The 24,898-nt window shown below is 36.7% G+C and overlaps 1 protein-coding gene across 1 annotated transcript; it reads left to right on the top strand.

Annotated features, from left to right (window-relative positions):
* Positions 1–1,084: 1,084 nt before the first annotated feature.
* LOC140693951 (uncharacterized) lies at positions 1,085–3,444 on the top strand. Its single transcript, XM_072957480.1, has 2 exons — positions 1,085–1,825; positions 3,315–3,444. Exons 1-2 carry the CDS (start codon positions 1,211–1,213, stop codon positions 3,321–3,323), a joined length of 624 nt encoding a protein of 207 aa, XP_072813581.1. The 5' UTR covers positions 1,085–1,210; the 3' UTR covers positions 3,324–3,444.
* The last annotated feature ends 21,454 nt before the right edge of the window (positions 3,445–24,898 follow it).

Genomic DNA, 24,898 nt, shown 5'->3' with positions numbered 1-24,898 from the left:
ATTTTATATTTAGCTTTCAGTTTTCTTTATGCGTTTTTATATAATTTCAGGAAAATAATTATCATATAAAAATGTACAGATCTGAGTTTTTATCTAATATGTATCAATCTCAAGAGTTCTAAAACCCCTCCATTTCCTTCTTTCCTTCCTTCCTTCCTCTTTCCTTCTTTCCTTCCTTGGTATAAAAGTTAATTGTCGGCAATATTTTATCACAACTTATAATGTGAATGAAGGATGAAAGTTATATTCATATATACACACACACATATAGTGATGATCCAACTTGGAATAAATATTTCCATATTTCTATGAAAAAAATATGAATGAATTTAACTATAGTATGTAATTCCTTAACATTTTTCATAATATACAGTATATGTACTTACAACTTCATACAGTGAACTTAATTGTTGAATATCAACCTTCATGCATGGAAGAGTTTTTATGTTATTATAAAGTATACTTTAATAATTGTGATAAAGGAGAATTACATGGTGTTAAGGAATTATGTTAATGTAATGGGCTTTATGAATTCACAAATTAGCTGAGCAATGAGAGTGATTGGAATTAGATAGGCAAATCCCTTGAGGGGAGTAGGGGATTGATCTGTAAAAGATTATTTCTAAGAGTGAGAATAGCATGTGTATGACCCTGTAGCATGAGGGAACATAGTTAAGTACGAGGATTGTCAGAAGTATATCTATGGTAATGATCCTGAAGGTGAACAAGGAGTGATTTGAGGCTACTAACAAGGGTAAGGCCAAATATGTAACAGTCAACATATTATAGCAGGCTGTCCGGCGAGCCGGCCCTCCGCCCGCGCCGCGGGGTGAGCAAGCGCCCTGCAGGGGTCTCGGGCTCCCAGCCCACTGCCCGGCCTCCCTGCCACATGCTATGCGTCATCCGGGGACGCCCCTCGCCGAGAGAGACCCTCAATCACAAGTCACCCGCCCTCCCCACCCTCCTCGCCGTGCCTTGCAACCCCGCCCCCGAACCGCCCTCCCGATCCCCGTGTAGTACCCCCCGTCCCTCGCCGGGAAGAACGGCAGTAACTCCAGCAGCCGTGGCGGCTCTTTGAGCCCAAGGGGCGAGCGAGGCAGCCATTGGCGGAGGCCGCTGCCTCCCGCTGTCAATCCCGCGGCCCGGCCCCGCCCCACCGGCCGAGCGTGGCAGGACGCAGGGCCGCGGGGACTGTCGGGACGGCTCCAAGATGGCCGCGCGCTTGGGGTCCGCACCGGCTGGTGGCCCCGAGCTTCGTTCACTGCCACCGCTGCTGACCGGAGCCGCTGGTCGGGCCGGCGACTCCGGGGGCTGTACACGCGGGGCGGGAGGCCGCCATGGCGACCCTGGAAAACCAGGCGAAAGCCTTCGAGTCCCACAAGTCTTTCCAGCAGCCGCTGCCGACGCCTCAGACCCCTCAGCCGGCACCGCAACCGCCGCCGCTTCAGCCCCTTCAGCCGGCACCGCAGCCGCCGCCGCCTCGGCCCCCTCAGCCGGAACAGCCGCCTCAGCCGTCACAGCAGCCTCTACCGTCACCGCCGACCGCCCAGCCCCCTCAGCTGGCACCGCAGCCGGGGCCGCTTCGGCCCCCTCAGCCGGAACAGCCGCCGCAGCCGGTACCGCCGCGCAGCCGTCTCAGCCCCTTCAGCCGGCATCGCAGCCTCAACCGCCACCGCCGCCCTCCCAGCCCCCTCAGCTGGCACCGCAGCGGCCGCCGCCTCAGCCGGTACCGCCGCCGATGCCGCCTCACCCCTTCAGCCGGCACCGCAGCCTCTACCGCCACCGCCGCCCGCCCAGCTGTGGGTCAGGAGCCGCTGCACAGACGGTGAGTCCCTGCGGGCCCCTCCCCAGCCCTGCGCGGGTCTCCGTCCCTCCCTCGGCCTCCCACGAAGGCCCCGAAGCGGTCCGGGCCCCACGCCTCTGCTTTCCCGGCTGCGAAACTTGGGAAGGAAAGGGGCTGTGTTGTGATCCGAGGCCGCGCGTCCTGTTCGGCTTCCTCTGAGCCACTCCCCACCCCTCTCCTCCTCTGGGCCAGGTGTAACATTTTGTCTTCCCTTTTCAACTGACGGTTTAAAACAGTGTTTCAGATAACTGTCAAAACACTGTACATGCAAAATATTAGGTTAACTTAAGGGAAGGAGTAGGAGAGAAGGGGGAAAGGAGCGAAGTTCACTGGTCACTTCTGTGGGGGAGGGTTAAGTGGTCACAGTGGTGAACGCGTAACTGCTACATGGCCCCGTGCGCTTACCATCATAGTCGTTACTGTTACTAACCCCAGACAGTTCTGGTATTAAGGAGGCATGACCACAGAACATGTGCTCATTGAGCTTAATTTTACACAAACAGTAAGTTTTCCACGGAATCAAGACAGGCAGTAAACGCCAGCTGCAGAGGACAGCTTGTGCAGGGCTGGGAAAGAGCATGGCATGATCAGAACTTTAGTTTGACTGGCTTGAAATGTAGAGGGAAAGGGAAACTTCACACTGATGAATCAGAGAGGAGATAGCTGTTTTTTATTAAACTAAAATGGTTGAATGAGCCTTGTTGATTAATGATTTGCCTTAGCAATTTGAATTTGGATTCTGCAAGTATTTTATAAGTTCTGTAAGAAGCTTGTTTTAAAATTTCAGAACTCTTAAGGTATTAGAAGTTCAGTTTTATTTTATAAGAATTTTTAAAAAGTGTTTATTTAACTCAATTAGAACAGAGTTCCTTTAACATAGGAGACTTTATTATCTCATGTATTAATACCCTCTAGAGGTACACAATGGAAAATGTGATTTATAAACAGATACATACAGACACAAGGAAAACAGAGCATGTAGCTTCAGTAACAGTTTAAGAGAAAAGTCAGAAACAGAAATCTTCCCTGGTCAAACTATCAAAAAAAAGCAACTGGGGCTTATATCCCTTAATTGATTTGAGCTCTAAATGGACAAATACACATTTTTTTTTAAAAAAAAATTGCTAAGAACAAGATTCTTTTTCATGTTGAGTAATAATTTTGGAGTTTAAATAAATACCAACAATAGAGCTATGAGGGAGAAAAAATACAAAATACTGATTTTTTTATTTGATTTCACCGTAAGGTGCATTCTTAAATACATAGGAGACAACTGTCATGATTTGCACAACTCGCTTGCAAATAGTTCAACAGTATTAACAATGATTGAATTTAGGTGGTGGGCATATGGGAATTTATCATCCTATTAAACAGTTTTCTGTACTTCTGAGACTTATAATAAAACATTGGAAGGAACCTGTTAGACATAATGCTCTATGTGAAGTAATTTGTTCCCTTTGTGAAATTCTAGGAAGGTTAAAATGCATGTTCATAACTTCAAGAAAGTCACAAGCATTTATGATATAATCAGAACTACCTGAGGATCTGTGAAACTTGGTGAGTTGGTGAATTTTTTAAAATGTCTTAAAACATTTTGTTTTTACAAAGATTACAGGAGTAAGAGAAGGTAAATCTTAATCAACTCTTAATATTTTTTTCCTGGTTGATGTGATATAATTAAATGTGGGGAAAAAAGGTAAATTCTAAAAGGAGACACTACCTTGATGGTTTTCTATGGAGGAAACTCAAGCAGGAGGAAGTTTAATTTAAAAACATAAATTACTGCTCTTTATAATACATTCTAAGTTGTCATTCTTTTGAATGCCTTCCTTTCCAGACAGATGTGTTATTCTGGGAGATCATCAGGACTTCTGGGTATTTGGAGGTATTGACCTAACCAGTGGAACTGCTGATTTATAAGAAGTTGTCCAGAATTTTGGAAAACTGATTAGTAGAGGTAAATAATGTTTCCATGGCAAGTGATGACAGAAAGTGACTTCAGTGAATTTTCCTTTGTTTATAGGCATATGTACCTAACCATGTATGTTAACAATGATTACAAGCTGAAGACTGAGAAGAACTGCCATTTTTGCCAGCTGGGATGCAGAAAAATTTGGACTTCTGGGTTCCACAAATGGGCTGAGGTAACTAAGACAGTAAACATATCTTCTTGGTCAACATGTATCTCAGGGTAATCACAGATGTGTTCCATTACCTGATACTGTTTTAATTTGGATAAAAACAAGAAAATTTAAGAAATAGAGTTTGTTTTTGCTTTTACATCAGTTTGGCAAAACAGAACAACCTCTTAATTACTAAGCACAAACCAATTTTTTCATTATTTTTAAAATATTTCAGTTTCTATTTATATTGGTTTTGTGATAAGTAAGTAAAATCTGTAAGATCAGAAAATAGTCAAACCTAGGAAGCTGCTTCTGACAAGTGAATTATCCTATTGAAAATCTGATTTAGATCCTTGGCATTAATTTTCAAGTTTTTACAGTTTCCTTGGATTTCTTCTATCCAGGAAAACAACATGCTCTTTTTAGATGACTATACTCTGATTATAGTCTCTCCTTTATGGATTCAACACTAAATTGTAACCATAGGTATATTTTACCTTTTACAAAAGTGCCTGGTTGGGAAGTGTAATACAATGATTTTGTAAATTGAATTACTCTAAAATTTCAAGGATTTATTTTTAATTCAATTATGATTAATTTTCATTTGTCACTGGCTCTTAATGCTTTATTTTAAAGTGTCTCTCATAGACCCCCTTCTTTCATCTTCTTCCCTTAGTCTCTCTTTCCAGTAACTCTAAGTTCTTACATGTTCAAGGTAGGCTTGTGTATTTTTTTAAAGGCAGGCGCACCAAAAAGCACTTTCCTGTGACTATCCTCTGTTTTGTTCATCATTTATGAGTCCAAATTTTATAGAATTGATTTAAAGAATGTCATATCTTTCTTATTATTGTGAATGGTTTTTAAAATGCTTTCCTTCTGACTCATTTCTGCATACTTTAAAATAATAATATGAATCAAATAAGTATGGGAATAAAATCACAGTTACTTGTATCACATTTGATTCCATTTATATGGCAAAGTCTTATTATTATGTTGTTATGAACATGCATTTCATAATACACTTATTTAGATGAATCAGAGCTTATTCATTAAGGTCATTTACTTTTAGAAATATGTAATTTCTTGTGAACACATGTATATAGAAATACATGTGTCTTTTTATAATTTAAGCACCTTAAAATACAGATAAAATAAATCCAAGATACAAGATAATATGCCTTGCATTAATTTAAATTCATGTGAGTTAAAAGACAATTTGAATATTGTTTCCCATTTTCTACTAGCTTCTTGATCATATTCAGCAGCACATTTACCTTTACATATAATTAAGGAATCTTTTTTATTTCTACTGTAGCTCTGTCATAATGGAAACTCTGCCGCAGAATCAGCTGTCATCTATCCCATGTGGTCAAGTGCAGAGGTGAAAATTCTCATTTGTGGGATGACCACTCACAGCTTTAAATGTTTTTACTGTAACTGCTTTTATAAGGTAGCAAGCTAGAGAGAGAGAGAGAAACAGAGAGAAGAAAAGAGTTCTCTCTGCATATTCCCATGTTGTGTGATGGCATTAGTCTTCTTCTGCTGTATTTTTCTAGAATGTGTGTGCGTGTGTGCATGTATGTGTGAGAAATGTCTTGTCTTTGTCCTAATAGCCACTCTTCTCTCCCTCTAGTTTTTTTCTCTATCCTCCCCTCCTATATTTTTCTTTTTCATCAATATCTTCTCTTTCAAAAAATTCTTGATAAATCAAATTTCCAACTTCCTCACTTTTAATATGGTAAAGTTACTTGGATCCCCAACATCAAGGGATCTCATACTTTAATGTCTGTAAGGATTTCCAGAGACACCTTTTAAAAGTACAGATTTCCAGGCCTTACTTTGAGCAGTCCTCTTCCAGTAGATCCAGGGTGAGGCTGAGCATCTCCGAGCCTTCCCCCTTCATATTATGGTGCAGGGGATCAGGGGCAGTTTTCCTCTGGGTCTCCCTGCTGTTGCTATGAACAGCGGCTACAGCATCACTAATATTTTTCTTTCTTGTTTTAATTGCATTAATATTATCAACCAGTTAATAGCATTTTCTTAAAATTATGGTCAAAAGCATAGGTGTTTGATTTATAATGGTATCTGCAAACCACTCTTTTACTGAATTAATTTGTTTTGCTTGTATTTCCAAAATTGTAAACGCTGTGAGTTAAGTGACTGCTTTGCTTCAACTACAGGAGAATGTGAAAACACTCCAGGAGAGAGAGGTTGCATATATCAATGCAGACTCATACACAGAAGGTAAATTTTATTTCAGATTGTCATGAAATAGTATACCAGTATTTAAGTCTATCAACTCCAACTCATAAACTAGGATTATCCTCTTTCTATGAGATGCCTCAATAATACCTCCATTTCTCCATTTTACCAGAGAGAACATTATTATGATTCAAATGAATCAATATGATTCATAACTAAGCTATTGATCCTAATTTCTTTAGTATATTTACCATTTGCCTATCTTGGATTACTACTTAAAACTTTAGTACTTTTGACATTCTTCCTGTGGAGCTATTTTTAAAAGTTGGGCTAAAATATTTCATACAGAAATAGTTCCTGTATGTATTGGAACAACTCTGAAATAAGCACCCACTACAAACTTCCTTTTGACCCTGACATGTGGCATGTGCATCTGTAGGCTTTCATCGTATTATGGTTATTTCTAGGTAAGTGTCACAGGACACATGTTAGTTACTGACATGCTCTAGTCTAAAGTCTTCATATTGAATTGAATGAATGAATAAAAACATGAACATTATGGCCTTACCACTTCCTTTGCCAAAGACCCCTAGGTACTGCTGCCGTAATAAGCAATGACCCTTTTACTGCAGGAGCTGCAGCCTTAGCAGCAGAGTCTGCCTCTGCAGTCTCCTATCCTGAGTGTGTGCTGCACCCTCTCTGGCTCCTGAAGAGTTATTTCCACCTTGTGTTTTAGTTTTAGCCAGACTGTCTGCCTGTCTGTCTATTTATCTCCCTACCTATCTATCTATTCTAAAATTTTATTTATTTCTTTTTACTGAAGTACATTTGATTTGTAATATTAGTTTCAGGTGTACAGCAAAGTTACTCAGTTATATAAATATACATATAAATATACATATACATATACATTGTTTTTAGATTCTTTTCCATTATAGGTTATTATAAGTTACTGAATATAATTCCCTGTACTATACAGTAGGTCCTTGTTGGTTATCTGTTTCATATATAATAGTGTATATCTGTTAATCCTGAACTCCTAACATATCTCTTCCCTTCCCCCTTTCCCCTTGGGTAACCATAGTTTCATTTCTATGTCATGAGTCTATTTCTGGTTTGTAAATAAGTTCATTTGTATCATTTTTTTGTTTGTTTACATTCCACATATAAGTGATAGAATGTGATATTTACCTTTCTCTGTCTGACATACTTCACTGAATATAATAATCTGTAAGGTCCACCCTATTTTTAATTCTCCAGGAATGATGCCTTGAATTTGAAATCTGTTATATATTGTTTATAATTAGAAAATAAAGTTAGAATTAAATACAGGTTTGTAGTCCATTTGGAGGTATTAAAATTCTCTCTTATTTATTTTGCAGGCAATTATACTCTCAGAGTTGACTGTACACCCCTTCTTTTCCAGTTGGTATATAAACTGACAAAAGAGGTATGTAAATAGATCTGTTGTAATGATTTCTGATGAGTAGATAAATCAATAACTTTTGTTTTCTAAATTACTAACATTTAAACTGGTGACAGACATAGCTGATCTGTATAAACAAGAAATCAGAACGAGCTTTAATACACTACTTATGTGACATAACTATGAGAACAGTAGTGCTAGTCTCTGTTCTAATAATAGTTCCTAATAATTGTATACATTTGTTAAAATGTGCAGGGTCTATTGTTTCATGGGGCAGAGTCTCTTTGATATAACAGAAAGAATACTGAGCTGGGTTGGGGAAGCCTTGGCTGTGAAGATTGCCTTGGTTATTCATTCATTCATTCATTTATTCATTCAGGAAGTATTTATTGTGTGGTTACTATGTATCAGGTCCTATGAAAGGAACTCTAGCAGCAAAAGTGATAAAAGGACAAGGTTACTGAATCCAAATACTTTGTAATCTAGAGAGGCCACAGACCTGTAAATGAGGACTCATACTTCACTTGAATATTGGATACTATATACAGTGGAGGACAGTTGCAGAAGAGAGAAGTTAAAATCCTAGGGTAGCTGGTGAGGTTGGAAAGCATTAGAAGGTGTTTAGAGAAGGATTAGTGGTTAGGCTGTAAAATGGAAGGATGTGAAAGTGGGGAGAATGTTTCTCCTCAGAGGACACAGGACCTAATAAAGATGTGGATGTGTGAAAGAACATTTCCTGACCTCTGGGTAATGCAATATAACCTCAATGTAAGGTGTTGGTGAAAAAGCTGGTAAGAAACGGGGCCTGACACATAGGCCTAAATGTTCATAAATCTGGTGATGGTGAAATTAAAGAATCTTTAACAAGGTTGTACATTATCATTTTTATTCATTAGAAAAATTACTCTGTATCAGTGCAGTGAATACGTTAAGCTGTAGTAAGTCTAAAAGCAAAATGGAAATAATTCCACATACTTGTTTAGCACACAGGAATTTATAAATACTAGTTATTGATGTAAAAACTACTCTGAAAATGCTACTGCACTCTGAATCTCTAAAAATTATGTGATCTACTCATTGAGTATATTTGTGCTTCATTTAAATAACCCCCATTATAGAATTTAACTGTAGAAATGTTTCTTTCAAGTAGGTATCACTTAGATGACAGTGGGAAGTAGATGTCACATCTCTGTGGTCCTGTTTCCCAGTCGCCCTTCATCTTGTCCTGTCCTTTTCACTGTTAGTGTCTTTAACATCTCATCCTCCCAAGTGAGCATCCTCCCATGCCCATCACAACTCCCACCATACTGGGAAGCTTAGGTCCTTGATTCTTTTATTGAAATGTCCCATAAAAACATCTAAAAGCATGCTGTAAAGACAGCCCTTGTTGGGGAATCCTTCTCAGGAGATACATTTACACTCTGTCCTACAGAGGAGGCTCCTGCCTTTATAGGAGGGGTAGTAAGAATTTTAGGGCCAAGAAGGAGAAGCTTAGGTCTATCCCCTTTGTACATTTATTTAATAAGTATTAAATGTGTAAGTGGTTACAATAGTGACAGGATAAATCAAACACAGTTTCTGCTATTAGTGTGTTACCTGTGTAGCCAGGAGAGACTATGATCAAGAATTTTCAAATCCAAGATACAGATTAAAATCACCAAAGGGTATACAGATAAAAGTGTGGGAAGCAAAAAATAAGTATCTTAGTTTATTATTTTACATGTTGGAATTAAACAGCCTGCTTAATGGGAAATTGCAAACTTTTTTCCCATTTTAAAGCCTCTTTTATGTTAATTTGAATTGAATTTTCATGCCACTTTAGATACAATATATTTGTCTTTCAGAGTTTTTGTTTTAGGTAGTTTTTTAACAGTTTAACTGGGAAATTAAAATGTATATTTAGAAGTTACATTATCAGGATGAACTACTTAATTGTCCAGAAGAGAAGAGTGAGATTTTATAATCTTGTTTGATTTGATTGTCAGTGGAAGAATCAGACATCATTCATCTGGAGAAATGCTATTGGTTGCTGAGGGCTCAATCCCGAACTGGATGATTTGATTTAGAAACATTTGGCCCATTGCCTTCACCACCAATTCGTCCATCTCTGAGTGAAGGTGGGAATCCTTCTATTTTCTACAAATGTTCTTTCTAAACACGTGAGCCTTGTTCCACCTTTGGAGCCTTGTGTAAGTCGGTTTACCTTTCTGCACCTGAATATTCTCATATATAAAATCAGTTTGAACAAGACAATCTTTATGAAACTGTGCTCCAGTGCGGTGCCTCAGCGTCTGGTGCAGGGTCAGGGTGGTGGACACTGAATAGGCAAAGCTCTAGCTTCCACACTTGACCCCACCTCTTCCTCAGCTGAGGAATGTCTGTTGTATTTCTTTTATATAGAAGAAGGTTCCACTGCTGTATCCTTCCCCCACCCTTAAAAAATTAAAAACCACTGGACTAGACCATCTCTAAGGTCCCCACTTAGCTCTAAACTTTTCACTACTATATATATTAAATGAGGTTTACAAGGAGCATTTGTGGGTGATAATCACAAAAACTGTATTTGAAATCTGAAAGCTTGGTTTCTTCTTCTGATTCAGAACTTTTTAAAAAAATTTCTTACTTTTAGCAAGTCATTTAACTACTTCTTAGCTTCAATTTTCTGCTCTTTGAGGACACAGAATTAGATTCTTGAAATAGACAGTCTGTATTCTTCAGGTTTCTAGTGTGTTTTAGAAATATTTGTTAGGGGAACTAGAACAGACAGGGCTTCTACTTCAGCAGTGCAGTTATGTTTTTACCTTTTTATAATTAGAGATTGAGAAATCATTTCATTTGAAAATAAAATGATTCCATTTATTTTTTAGGAAAAGTTTAAAAACCACAGGATTAGATTATAAATTGCCCTTTATTTCTGAAATTTAATATATTTAGTTATACAGATTAAGTGGTACAATGAAGACTGCAGTACAGAATTTCTGTCTCTTATAATATAGTGTGTTAGTTTTCTTTGCTTCATGAAGGAGCTGTATGTAGCTCATTAATAACAACACAGTATATCTTTGATACAGTTCAACTTTTCTTCTTCTTTTTTCCTTTTTCTTCTTAGTCTTTCCAAATTAGGATAATTGTGGTCTCTGACTTTTTTCCAGTTAAATTTTTAAAATACATTTTTGTTTTTTACATTCTACAATCACTTTTGACTTTTGGAATTAATATAAGATAGAGACAGGTATGCAGACAAAACCAAACACTAAATGATAGTATTTTCTTCTAGGAAGTTAAATTTTGGTTATAATTATGCCGGGGGGGGGAAAAAAAACAAACTTCCTAAGACAGTGGAAACTACTGATATCTTTTAAAAACTAAATCAGTTTATGTGAGTCATGCCTCCTTTCATAAGCATGTCAATATTAACAGGAAGTTTGTTGGCTGTGATTTATTCTGTGTTCCTATTTTACAGGTTTATTTAATGCTTTTGATGAAAATCATGACAGCCACATAGATTTTAAGGAGATATCCTGTGGGCTATCAGCTTGTTGCAGAGGACCTCCGGCTGAAAGACAGAAATGTAAGTGTGTTAAACATCACAAAATTTGGAAGCTATACAGAGAAAAAATTAGCATCCATTCATGTGAAAAATCATCTGATTAAGGCTTGAATTTTCATCCCTTTTGCAAATAGCAATCTCTTGCTGAGGTTTTACTGAGGTCAGTGTAAAAGTTCAATCATCTATTCTTTTTTACTGTGGAGTAATTTAAGATCTTTGTTATTAATAATGGTTGATTTTCCAGATAAATGTGCAATTCATGATAAATGAACTACATCAGTCATGATGTGTTTGAAAATGTTAAGCATATAGAAAATATTTTCTGGTAGTCTATATAGAAAATTTGTCTTGCTTAACTTGAATTGCAACTTATTTTCTATCACTGTGTATATTGATATTTTATTAGCAAAATTAAATTTATGATAAAACAATTTTATTAAATACTAAATTTATCTTTTAAGCCTAGCTAAAATATTATGGCATAATTTATAAGCATATTACATTCATAAATCTTAACCATATTTGTTTAGAAAAATGCAGCAGTTTACATTTAATTGGAACCTAATTCTTACATATTCACTAGGGTCATTATCTCTGCATCTTTCTAAAATACAGCTTCACAAATACTGCATATTTTGGGTATGATACTTAATAGTTCAATATTCTTTAGTAATGTTGTACTGTGATGCACTCAGTTAACTTAATAGTATAATTATTACATGGGTGTGTGAAGTAGATAATTATTTAATCTTAAAAATTTAGATTTCTTTTATCTTCCCTGATAGTATACCATTACTCTAACCTGGCTTTGTGATAGATTATTTGTTCACATTAAAGTTCTGGTATTAAAGAGGCTGAAGTCTTTGTTTCTCAATTGAGGTTAATTGTTGTCTTAAATTTTTTTTAAATTTAATTTTTTGCCAGTGGACTAGTGGAAGTTAACCAACTAGACTAACTAGCAATTTTGCTGATATTGTTGTTAATTAGCAAAGTGCTGATTCTTTGGGTTTTTAGCTTGTTGTATATAAACTTCATTGAAGATTTGAAATTGTTCTTAGGCAAAAATATTGGGTGCACATTAATTACATTGGAGAGGCAAAATCTTTATACAGTCATGTCTCATTATCTGCTGAGGATTGGTTCTGAGACCCCCTCAGATACCAAATCCATGGATGCTCATGTCCTTATGTAAAATGGCATAGTATTTGCATATAAACTATGCACATCCTCCTGTATACTTTAAATCATCTCTAGGTTACTTGTAATACCTAATACAATGTAATTATTTGTAAATACAATTTAAACGATATGTGAATAGTTGTCAGTGCATAGCAAATTCAAGTTTTGCTTTTGAGAACTTTCTGGGAAAATTTATATATATATATATATTTTGATCTATTGTTTATACCTGTGAATGCAGAACCAATGGATACACGGGGCTGACTGTAGCAGCTTTTTGTTGATTCTTAATGTAGATGGAATATTTTCTGCATTGTAAGAATCAACTCTGAAGTGATCAGTTATAAATATTAGAAATTAATTTAAAAGCTTGAATTACCTTCTCAAAATCTGAGATATTGTATAGTAACTTGGCCCTTCTTTTTCAGTTTGCAAGAAATTTAACTTTAGATTTAGGTGAAGGATAGAGTTCTCTAAGCTGGCTAATTATATAAGGAGAGAGACTTGTGAAGTGTACAGGAATTCCTACAAGTTCAAAGGACTTTAATGACACAATCTCCTCCAAATATGAACTTAATCCAGAATGTAGTTGTTTGAGGAAATAAGTAATTTCATTAGGGCAGCTTGTAATAAAATGTATTATACTTCAGAATATAAAAGTAATTTTCCTCCATAAGAGTTTCTTTTCTTTAGTTTGCTTCAAGGTATTTGATGTTGACGGTGATGGAGTTCTCTGTAGGGTTGAACTGAGAGACACGTGGTTGCACAGAGGTCTGGAAGGACAACTGCACCGATGATACCCTGGTAAAGTCTGATTGTATACATCTTGCATGTAAACTTCCAACAGGAACATAGAGTGAAGAATTTTTTAAAAGAGGTTGAGAAAAAGATTTCTTACTACTTCTAGGTTCTATATTATGCTACTCAAAATATTCATAGCCAAAGATGCAAAATTGGGAAGAGAATTTGCCTTAGAAAATTTAGTAAACTGTATGTATTATGTAAAATTAAAAAATGAAACCACTGGAAAATTGTCATAAATTTTTAAGGCAAACAAGCAATCTATTTCTGGAATTAAAAAAAAAAAAACTTGACCGAAAATATTTTATACTTCAGCTACTGTCTAATAAAAATGATACCTTCTCTTTCCTAACTACTGATTTGGGTTTCTGGTTTTAAAGGAATTACTTGTGGATCTATCCAACATTGTAGAAGACACATAGAATGCACATGACACCACAAAGGTGAGTCTAGCAGAGACTAATTTATTCTCTTCTAAAAATACATTATATTCTGAATTGGTATACATACCTTATATATACATACTTGAATCTCTTCTACATCATCCCTGCTAAATGCTTATTTGGACCTGTGGTTACAATAACTCCAAGTTGTCCCTAAGGAAAGCCCATTTGACCTTTAAAAAACTCCATTAAGTGTTATTTACATAAAAACATATTTTATAAACTAGGCACTTTGTAAAAATTAAGTAGAGACAGCCCTTGCCATCTGTAGTTTATAATCTTTACTTCTCCCAGTTTAATACATTATGGTAAGACAAAACTTATATTGAGCAAAAGAAGCCACAGAATAAAAGAACACATTGTACAAATTAATTTATATGAAGTTCTAGAAGAGAGACAGAACTAATTTTAATAAGTGTTACAATAGTGATTTTGGAGATGGGTGATTTAACTGGGAAGGACAATAGGATATCTGGGATGTTGGAAATTATTTTTTATCTCAATCTGGGTGGTGTATATAGTTTTTAAATTTTTTTTCAATAATATTGGTGATGGTCTGTCCTAAGTTCTTTAATAGCAGCCAGAATAAGTGTATAATAGTAGAAACAAGCATGTACTTTACAAAGAATAAATCCTTGAATTTTTTTAGTTTCACAACATTTATTAAAGATATTATAATAGGTTTGCCTTAATGTCTATGTATCCCTGTGAAACTGAAGATAATCCATATATGTGAGACACATATGAGTTAATTTGACCCTTTCTATTCAAATGTTGATGTGTACCAAGTTGCAGATGGTAGGATGTAGACCATAGTGGTCTTCCACAGGCTTAGAAAAATAAGTAACATTTTTTTCAATCACAAATCCAGAAGAAATCATCATAGTCTTATTAACTGACACTCAATAGAAATAAATAATAGAAATGAATTTTTCAGCGCTTGATCTTTGTTTGGCAATTCAGATAACCGTCTTCATTTACTTTTCTGCCCAAATCTAAGGTAGCCATTTCTATTTGATATATATGAAAACAGAAAAACAGGAAAGTTTCTATTAGGAAATACCTTATGTAGAGATACAATTTCCATCGCCTTTCTTCTGGGTGTTTGATAAGTATGGAGGTTATCATTCTTGTCTATTTTTATATAACACCGAGTTTCTTCTTATGGCTGTACTTTTGAACATTAAAAAAAAAGATCATTTAGCTTCTCCATCTCCGTGTAACCATAATAATGAAATGGTAAAAATTTAGAATAGAATTTGGACCTTTCAACCAAACCTATTACCCATATTCACTGGTGACTAGATGGTGACAATATTACCCATTATTTTGTATCATTACATTGGTGTTATTATACTTCAATGGAAGTTGCATCATGAAAGCCAATAATTACCATCACAGTGCTTTAAAATCTTTTCTTGTAATAAATGGTAATATATATTGAATGAATACATGAATGTCATTAATAGTATATATTATTAAATATCTTTAAATAATAAATCATTAGATAATAAAAATATAATTAAGTTATAAACACAAAGAACATTATTATTCATCTAGGATTGTTAAGGTGATTGTTCAAAACATGAAGTAAGAAGCATTTGGTTATATTTTTGCCTGCCAAGAAATATTGTCTACTGTATATAAATGTAATTTTTGGTACACTTTGACACCAAAAATAAAAGATACTGCTTTACTCAACTTGTGAAAGTAATGTTAAATTTTATTTTGAGGAAATGTTAATATAGATACTCATTTATTATATATATTTAATTCTTTTAAATCTCTTAAGAAGTCTAATAATATTGCCAGATGTTTTAAAGATCTTAGAAAATTGTTAGGGTCAAAGGGCATAATCCAAAGAGTTTGGAAAAATGCTTTCAAAGTTAGTAAATAGTCCTTTTTCTCTACCCAGAGCCTTTTGTGGGTTCTGTTAGTAAACTTCACCTTGAACCGGAAGATACTGTGAGTTATTTCCCAGGTCTTACTGGAGGAAGAAGATTTTTGGTGATAAATTGCCCATGTTATGACTGACTACTTCAGAGTTTGGTTACTTTTGAACTTACTCTTGCTGGCCTACTTTCAGATGAATACACAGCATCTACATTAAATCATTAGTTTTCTTTCAGACAAATGACCATTGCAAGTTTAATAAAACAAATTTAATTCAAATAATATAAGAAAATGAAGATTTAAGGTATTCTTAAATATTGCTTCTCTTTCAGAATGGCCATCTTAACTCTAGAAGAATATCAGATCTGGAGTGTGAAAAATGTTCTTGCCAATGAGTTTTTGAATCTACTTTTCCAGGTATGTTTAAGGTAAATGACAGAGACTGAGGGCAGTGGTACCAGTAGTTCTACATCTTTTCCATTGTGTAGTAGTTAGACAACTAGACTACAAACCGTATATTGTCAAGAGAACTGCATTAACCTGTACACCACCTGCAGATGGTAAGTTAGAACGTGCGTGCTTCTCAGAGTCACAATGTGCATGATAGGAAAGTAGAGTATAGCTGATAATGTTTATCTTAATAACTCATGATAGAGCAGATTGTAGACACATAGAAAAGAATTTAAAATGTAAAAGCCATTATAATTTGCTATTTTTCTTTACTTTTTTTTAAGACCCTTCCTAACAAGTAAGGCAGTGTGGACAGAGACATAGATCATAAGTTGGCAGCTGTAAATTTTTCACAATGTATACCATCTTTCCAGTTAGGAGGTTATTTTAGATGCAGAACTGTTTCTTAATTTTCTTTCTTTCTTTTTTTCTTTTTTGTAATTTAATTCTTTAGAAGGTCCAATAAAGATTGAAGGAGAAAGGAGGAAAGAAAAGCTGTCAGGGGTGAACATGAAATCATAAAACTTGCCAGATTTTAAGTATTTTCCCAGTTAAAGTAGTTCTCTTTGCTCCAATTTAAAGAAACAACTTATAGTTTCCCATTTTTCATAGTTCTTCAAAAATATATGTTGATTTAGTAGTATTTTACAGGAGGGAGGGGTGTGAGTAGGGACAGACTGGAAGTTCAAGATTTGTAAATACTGACAAGTATATATAGAATAGATAAACAAGCTTATACTGTACAGCACAGGGAGATATATTCAAGATTTTGTAGTAGCTCATGGTGAAAAAATATGAAAATAAATATACGTATATTCATAAAGGACTGAAAAATTGTGCTGTACACCAGAAACTGACACATTGTAAATGGACTATAACTCAGTAAAAAAATAAAAGATAAAACTGTTAGAACACTATAAAAAAAGTAGTATTTTAGATTTTCCTTATTTTATTCTCCTTTTCTTATAAAAGCACCCCTATGAAGATCAATAAGGCTTGATATCTTTATATCTATCGTGATCCTCCATTGTAAATAGAGTAACATGCCTGTGGCACAGCTATGTTAGAATAAATGAAAATTGAACCCTTCCTGACAGCTAATAACTAATGTATATTTAAAGCATATGAAATCTGATAAGCCTATGATGCCCATTTAAATCACTCAGTTGCTCCACTGTCAGTTATCAGCCAGGATCTAATTTGATGTCTTTATAAAATATAAATACATATAAAAATAATATAAACCTACTATAAACAGAAATGACTTGGTTAGTAATATGAAAATTGAGCAGCTATTTTTATCTCATTTAAAATGATGCCCTCAATTACTTTAAGTTATCATTAATTATATAGACATTTTGACCACTTAAGTTTGTGTCTGAGTCATCTTGCAGCTCTTACATAGCAAAGCATTTTGAACTTTATATTGCCTTTCCTATTTTCTCATGCTTATTAGGGACTTGCATAGGCACTATTTTTTCTATGACTCTATAAACAGATGTATGCCTGAAATTTTCTTTTGTGTCTCAGTGTTTCTAGCATTATATTACTGACAGATTTTTTGTTGGTTAGCAATCTAATTTTTTTCTTGGTATATATAGTCCTTTCAGTCCTTTCAAATATATATATATATATATGTAGTCAGTTTACAATGTTGTGTCAATTTCTGGTGTGCAGTACAATGCTTCAGTCATACATGAACATACATATATTCATTTTCATACTCTTTTTCACCATAAGTTACTACAAAACAGTATTGGATATAGTTTCCTGTGCTATACAGTATGAACTTGTTTATGACTTGGGAGTTTGAGATTTGCAGGTACTAAATATTAACATTACATTTTATGATGCTCACTTTATCCCATATTCAGACATGCTTTTAAAACTTTATGTTCACTTAATATATAATTAAGCAGACTTACTCTAAATTGTTTTATTTTCTGTCTGTTTCTAAAATAGAATTAGCTAATAAATTCAGTGATAAAAGCTTGAATTATACTTTTATTTTATTTGCCAAGATCCCACTCCTGGCTGACCATTTTGGGTATTTAAGTATAAAGAAAGTAAATGTCAGTAGAATTAGGAAACCATTCCTGTGGTAATATTATTTTCAGTCCTTTCAAATAAACTCAGTGCCCAATATTTTGCAGAGGAAGCATTCTAAACATGATCAGGATCTTCTATCTTGTACGTTTGTCAGAAAGCGTGAAATGTTAAACAGTTTGATAAACAGAATAGTGCACCACACTGGCCCCTACCTATATCCATGTTCTAATCCTGAAATCTGTGAATATGTTATTTTACATGGCAAAGGGGATTTTGCAGATGTATCAGGTTAAGGACTCTGAGACAGGGAGATTAGCTTGGATTATCTACATGGGCCTAGTCTAACAACAGGAGTCCTTAAAAATTGAAAATCTTTCCCAGATGTGGTCAGAAAGATATGACTTTGGAAGAAGGATTAGAAAGCTGTAAAGCTGTTAGCTTTGAAGATAGAGGAAGGGCCATGGGTAAAGAAATGTGGGTGAACTCTAGAAGCCGGAGAAGAGAAGGAAATATATTCTTCCTTTGACTTACAGAAGGGCATACAGCCCTGCTGACATCTTGATTTTTAGCAAAGTGATACCTGTTCCTGACTTGACCTACAGAACCATAAAATAATGTTTGTGTTGCTTTAAGCTGCAAAATTTGTGATAATTTGTTACAGCAGTGATAAAAACAAGTATAGGGGAAGTAATCCAAATTTATGGATTGGAGGGCTCAACATTTTAAAGATGTCAGTTCCCCTTCAACTGATTCAAAGATTTATATGTGCACATCAAAATCCCCAAAACTTAATTGTTGTTACTGTTTTTTTGTAGAACTTGACAAGCTGATTCTAAATACATAGAGAAGCTTGAAGAGCCAACAATAGCCAAGCTGATATTAAAGAACAATGTTAAAGAACTTATTATAAAACAATATTAAGTCTATGTGATAACTACCTAAAGTTAGACATATAGACCAATGGAACAGTATTGAATTAAACCCTGTACCATACATGAACAGTAATTTTAGATAGATTATAAATCTAATAAATTTGAAACATAAAGCACAGCATCTGGGGGAGGGTAAAGCTCAGGTGGAATGTGTGCTTAGCATGCATAAGGTCTTGGGTTCAACTCCCAGTACCTCCATTAAAATAAATAACCTAATCCTCCACCAAAATGAAGCATCTAGAAAATAGTGTAGGAGATATTTTAATGTCTTTGAAATGGCAAAGAGTTCTTAAATAGGACACAGCACTAAACATAAAAGAAGAATTTTAAGTTGGACTTCAGTAAAATTCAGAATTATTTTTATCAACAGATACCATTAAGAAAGTGAAAAGCCACACGGTGGGAAAATATATTTTCTATACCTATATCCAACAAAAGACTTATATCTAGGGCAAATAGAGAACAAAAACCAGTGGGGAAAAAGGCAAAACCTCAATATTAAAATGTGCAAAAAAATTGAACAGGTGCTTCATAAAAAAAAAAAATCCAAATAAGCTATGAAAAGGGGCTGACCTCTTTAGTAATAATAAAAATACATACTAAAACCACACTTGGAACACCATTAGACATCCACTAGAATAGTTAGTTGTTAAGTGATATGAAGCATTGGTGAGGGCAACATGCAATGGGGACTCTTACACATGGCCAGTGGGAATATAAATTCTTACAAATACTTTGAAAATAGGCTTTTTGAAAGTTATATATATATATATATGTGTATATATATATATATATATATGTGTGTGTATATATGTACACACACACATATATACATACATACACACACACACACTCCCTGTGTACCCTTCAGAAGCTTCTACATCTGAGCACAAAAGGACATCCAGAAAATTCTCATAATCACTATTTTTTATAGCCCCAAATAGAAAATGACCCAAACACCTGTCAACAATAAATACATAACCATAAGTGGTGGCACATGCATACAAGTTGTATACTTTAAAGCAATAAAAATAAATATACTAGTTTACAGAAAACACTAGTGGATGAATCTTACATAATGTTAAGTGGAATGTACGGGACTAAAAATTTCAAAAGCAAAAAAACCAATCCATGGTGGCTGAATTTAGGATGGTGAATCCATCAATGGGGTGCCATAGTATCTGGGAAGAAACCCAAAGTGGAACAGCAATGTTCTGTTTCTTGACTGGATGAAGGTTACATAGATTTGTTTACTTTGTGAAAAATCACTGAGCTGTATACTTAAGATATGTGCACATTTAAGCATGTATATTATATTTGCATTTTTAAAAAAAAATGTTTGCTTGCAAAAAAAGATATCCAAAGCCTAAGTATTTATCAGTAGGAGAATGGATAAAACAAATGATAGTATATTCAAATAATGGAATACAATTCAACAATAAAAAAGAATCAACTACTGATACAAGGATGAACCTCAAAAGCCTAATTTATACATTTCATTGTCAGGTAAATTTTAACTCAGAAGGTAAACAAAACTATAAACAGGCATGTGCCCTGGGGGGAGGGGTGCTGAAGCCTTTGTCTCCTCAGACCTGTGCCATTACTGGCACATCTCGCAAGAAGAGAGGCAGGGCTCAGCCACAGCTACCATCTCCTCCTGTGCATAGTGCCTGGGCGGGTGCAGGGCTGAGACCTGAATCTGCACGTGGGGGCCCCACAACCTTTTAGGCAGGACTGAGACTTGTTTATAGCCTGAGGCAGAGAGGATTTTTCTACCCTGACACCTCAGAGAACTTGTGCCGCCAAGGGAAACAAGGAGCTCAGATTTGGCACAGAGCGTAGGCGGGGCTGTTCCGTGGTCTTCCCTGAGCCCACCTACAGACCACCTACCCGAGGCAGAGCAGGCAGCTGCACAGAGCAGCAGAGCGACCAGCACCAGGAGAGGGCAGGTGGGCAGCCACCCACCTTCCTGGCAGGAACACAGCACCTGACCACAGTGCTGGGACAGGGTGTGATCTGCCCACCTGCTTCCCCCCAAGCACAGCATATGACTGTGGCATCAGGAGGGGGAGTGACCTGCCCACCCACTGGATAAGAGCTCAGCTCCTGACCCAGTGTTAGGAGGGGGCACAATCTGCTGGCCAACAGCCACTGAGAGCAGCACAGATGAGGGTGCCAACAGAAGGCCTATGAAACAGCAAGCTGAGTTCATGAAGCAGGGCAAAGACACAAAGACCTCTCGATAAAATCATTAAGGGCACACCATCTCCAGGATAAGTAGGTAACTTCTACTCCTTAAGCCACGGTGCCAGAGAGATATGAGCAATGTGAAGAAGCAGAGAAACCACTCCCAATGAAAAGATCAAGAGAAATCCCCTGAAAGCATGAACAAAGAAATAGACATTGATGGTCTATTAGATCAAGATTTCAAGAAAGAGTGATCAAAGTACTGAAGGAACTAAAAGAAATAGTGTTTAGGTATATAAAATGTATCAAAAATTATATAGAAACTATAAAGAAGAACTAGGTAGGGTTAGTAAACTCATTGGCTGAGATGAGAGCTGACCTAAAGGCTGTGCAAAGCAGACAAGAAAATACAGAAGAATAAATAAGTGACCTAGAAGACAGGACAACAGAAAGCACCCAATCAGAACAGCTGAGAGAAAAACAAATGAAAAACAAAACAATATACGGGACCTATGGGGTAATATAAACTGTGCCAATGTATGCATAATAGGAGTTCCAGAAGGGGAAAAAGAACAAAGCGGATTGAAAAGGTATGGGAAGGACTCATGACTGAAAATTTCCCAAACCTAAAGAAGGAATCATATCCAAGCACAGGAGGCTCAGAGGGTCCCAAGCAGGAAGAACTGAAACAGACCCACACCAAGGCATATCCTAATCAAGATAGCCAGATTCAAGGATAAAGAAATGATCCTAAAGGTAGCAAGAGAAAAACAAAGAGTGAGTTACAAGGGAACCCCCATAAGGTTTTCAGCTGATTTTTCTACACTATTTACAACAGCTAAGACATGGAAACAGCCTAAAATGTCCATGAAAAGATGACTGGATAAAGATGTGGGATATTTATATGATGGGATACTATTCAGCCACAAAAACTGACTACATAACGCCATTTGCAGAGATATGGATGCTCCTGAAGAATGTTATTCAAGGTGGAGTAGTTCAGAAAGAGAAAGAGGAATACCATGTGAGATCACTCAAGTGTGGAATCTTAAATATATGCAAGATCTTGTGGTAACTCACAGCAAAAAAAAAAAAGTGACAATGAATATATGTAAGTTCATGTATAACTGAAAAATTGTGCTCTACACTGGAATTTGTCATAACATTGTAAAATGACTATTACTCAATAAAAAATGTTTAAAAATAAGTAAAATAAAATATAACCTTTAAAATACTGTATAATGAGAGGTGTGATGTTCTAGTATCTGTTCTAAGTAGTACGTTAGAGACACATAAGAATAGCCAATGGTCAGAAAGATCACATATTATCAGCTACCACGCCATGCAAATTAATGGCATTTAGCAGATATTCATATATGTGTGTAAATATATAAAATAGGTATTAGTCTATATGTAAATCAAATAAAATATTATATTATAATCTAATGTAAAATTATATCAGCAAAAGCACTGTGCTGACATAAGTGTCTTGGTGTAAACAGATTACAATTTTTTATTGAGTTGTCATAATGGGATAATATTGTGAACCAAGTGGAAATTGTAAAAAAAAGTTATCCAAAAAAAAAAAAATCCTGACTACATGACAAGATGCAGTTACTATAAGGCCTTTCCCATTATTTACTATCAGTGTCAGCAAGTCTTGGAATAAGTTAGGAGAATTAAAAACTCTAACAAGACACAAGAATGCACTCTCTGTTAAAGAAAATAAACGAAAAGAAAAAAACAAATGAATAGACAATTAAGGTCCTACAGATAAAAATACCAATTTTTATGGGAAATAGCCTTAAATAAAAAATAAGGAGATTATATTCTAATTTCACCTTTTGAATTAAGATATACAAAATTTAGCTGAATACCTTCGTATTTTGCACTTATGAAGAAAAAAATGTATTTGCAATGAAAAAGCAGCCATTACCCTGCCTTTTGAGTATTCTAAAGTTTTAGGTTTGAATATATTTCATCTTAAATGATCTTAAGCACTATGCACTGGTTGGTGTTTTAAAAATACCACTGTGTGTGGAACTTCTAAAAGTGCTTCAAAAATTTTATATTTTTGTAATAATTTAGCAATGGCCTGGATATTATTTTTAACAAGACAACTCACCATGGAATACTGCAAGATTTTTTCAATGAGTTTATATTCACACATGTTTAAGATTGTCACTGTATTATGAGAAAATGTCAACCGTGGCAGTATTTTGACTTGAAAATGAGATAAGCTGAGAAGCATATTTTAAGTATAAACTAAATGATTGCATTCCTTTAAAGACAAGAAAGTAAAAGCATGATAAACTCTGACTTTGACACACTTAAAATATAAAAATTAACATAATGTAATTTTACACACTTCTCTTTAACTCTCAGTACTTTCTCAGCCCCTTTCCCATTACACCCGCGTCCCCGCACCTGACCCTTGGTGTACACACCTCCGTTCACACGGGGGAAGGGGGGACCCGGGCGGTGAGGACCAGGGGCGCGGACACCCCAGCGGCCCCGATGGACACAGACACTCACCCGCTCCCGGCGAGCGAGGAGAATAGTCGAAGCGGGCCCGCCAGCGCACCCGTCCCCTCCTGCCCTGTTTGCCGGGGCCCCAGCTCGGTCAGGTCCACACACACCCCGGCAGGAAGCGGGCTCAGGCCGTGGGAAACCGGCATAACTTCAGAGAGCGGGGAGCATCCTCTGGCAGACAGGCAGGCAGCGCTGTCCCGGAGCCTCCTTGGCGCCGCCCTCTCAGCCCTGAGGAAAGCAAGCTCCGCCCCCAGGGAAGACGCTGGCTGCTGACGCGGACTGCGCATGCGCACCGCCACCTAAGGCACGCTGGCTTCGTGCGCCCCCTGCAGGTCCTCGAGGGCGGTGCAGAATACTCGGAACTCAAGTAGAACACATGACCCCTCCCAGCCGTGATGCTAAATCACTGGAAATCTCAGTGCCCTGGCCTCTTTTTTAATGGCACTGGTGATGCTCTCATCCAGCCATGCCTGCTCTCTTGCCTGGCACATGCCTCAGTCCTTGGAATCCCGCCTGAATCAGATTCTGTTCTGGAGGAAGGACAGGTGCAGAAGAATCTCAAAATTCCAGACTTAGAAGATGACCAGGAACCCAAACTCAACTCTGTCAACTCCCTGGGGTCCCCTGAGGAGTGTGGTTTTCTCAGAACCATCTTCCCTGTGTCAGGAGCAGACCAAGCCTCAGGTAGCTTAGAGAGGCTATCATGCAGCACATGCTTTGGATGGTTCTCAGTTCAGACCTGCATGATCTTGAGACCCTTTTGTAACTCCTAACACTCTGTTTTCTCATACCTATAGTGATGGTTATTGATGACTGAGTTAAACCTCTTACAATGCTGAGGTGCTATTGTTCCTTGGATAACAGAATATTTTGAAGGGATCAACTGTTTATCACTTCCCCCTAATGAAGTATGTTTTTAAAACTAGAAATGTTTCAGGGGGCACTCAGGTCCTCCTCTTGCACCAGTTCCTGAGGTGTTGGCAGTTTCTGCTCTGAGCTCCAGATCCTGATCCTGCCGGTGGTCTATGGTGATGCCAGTGTGTACATGCTCTTCCTTTTGCACCGGTGTGGAAAGGAGACAGCCCTTCCCCTACATGAGGCTGCAACATGCTGACACTCAAAGCAGGCACAATGAAGAACCAGCTAGAGTCCCCGGTACCAGCTGTCCCAGGTAGAAACGTCACCTTCACCACAGTGTTCCTGTGCTCCTATCAGGCCTTCACTACTCCCAGCAGGCCATGCATGAGCAGTGTGACAGTGTGACACCTGCACAGCATGGTGGTGATGA

This window comes from Vicugna pacos, unplaced genomic scaffold (genome assembly GCF_048564905.1).
Source record: "Vicugna pacos unplaced genomic scaffold, VicPac4 scaffold_20, whole genome shotgun sequence".
Classification (NCBI taxonomy): domain Eukaryota; kingdom Metazoa; phylum Chordata; class Mammalia; order Artiodactyla; family Camelidae; genus Vicugna; species Vicugna pacos.
This window is presented reverse-complemented; position numbering and strand designations above follow the sequence as displayed.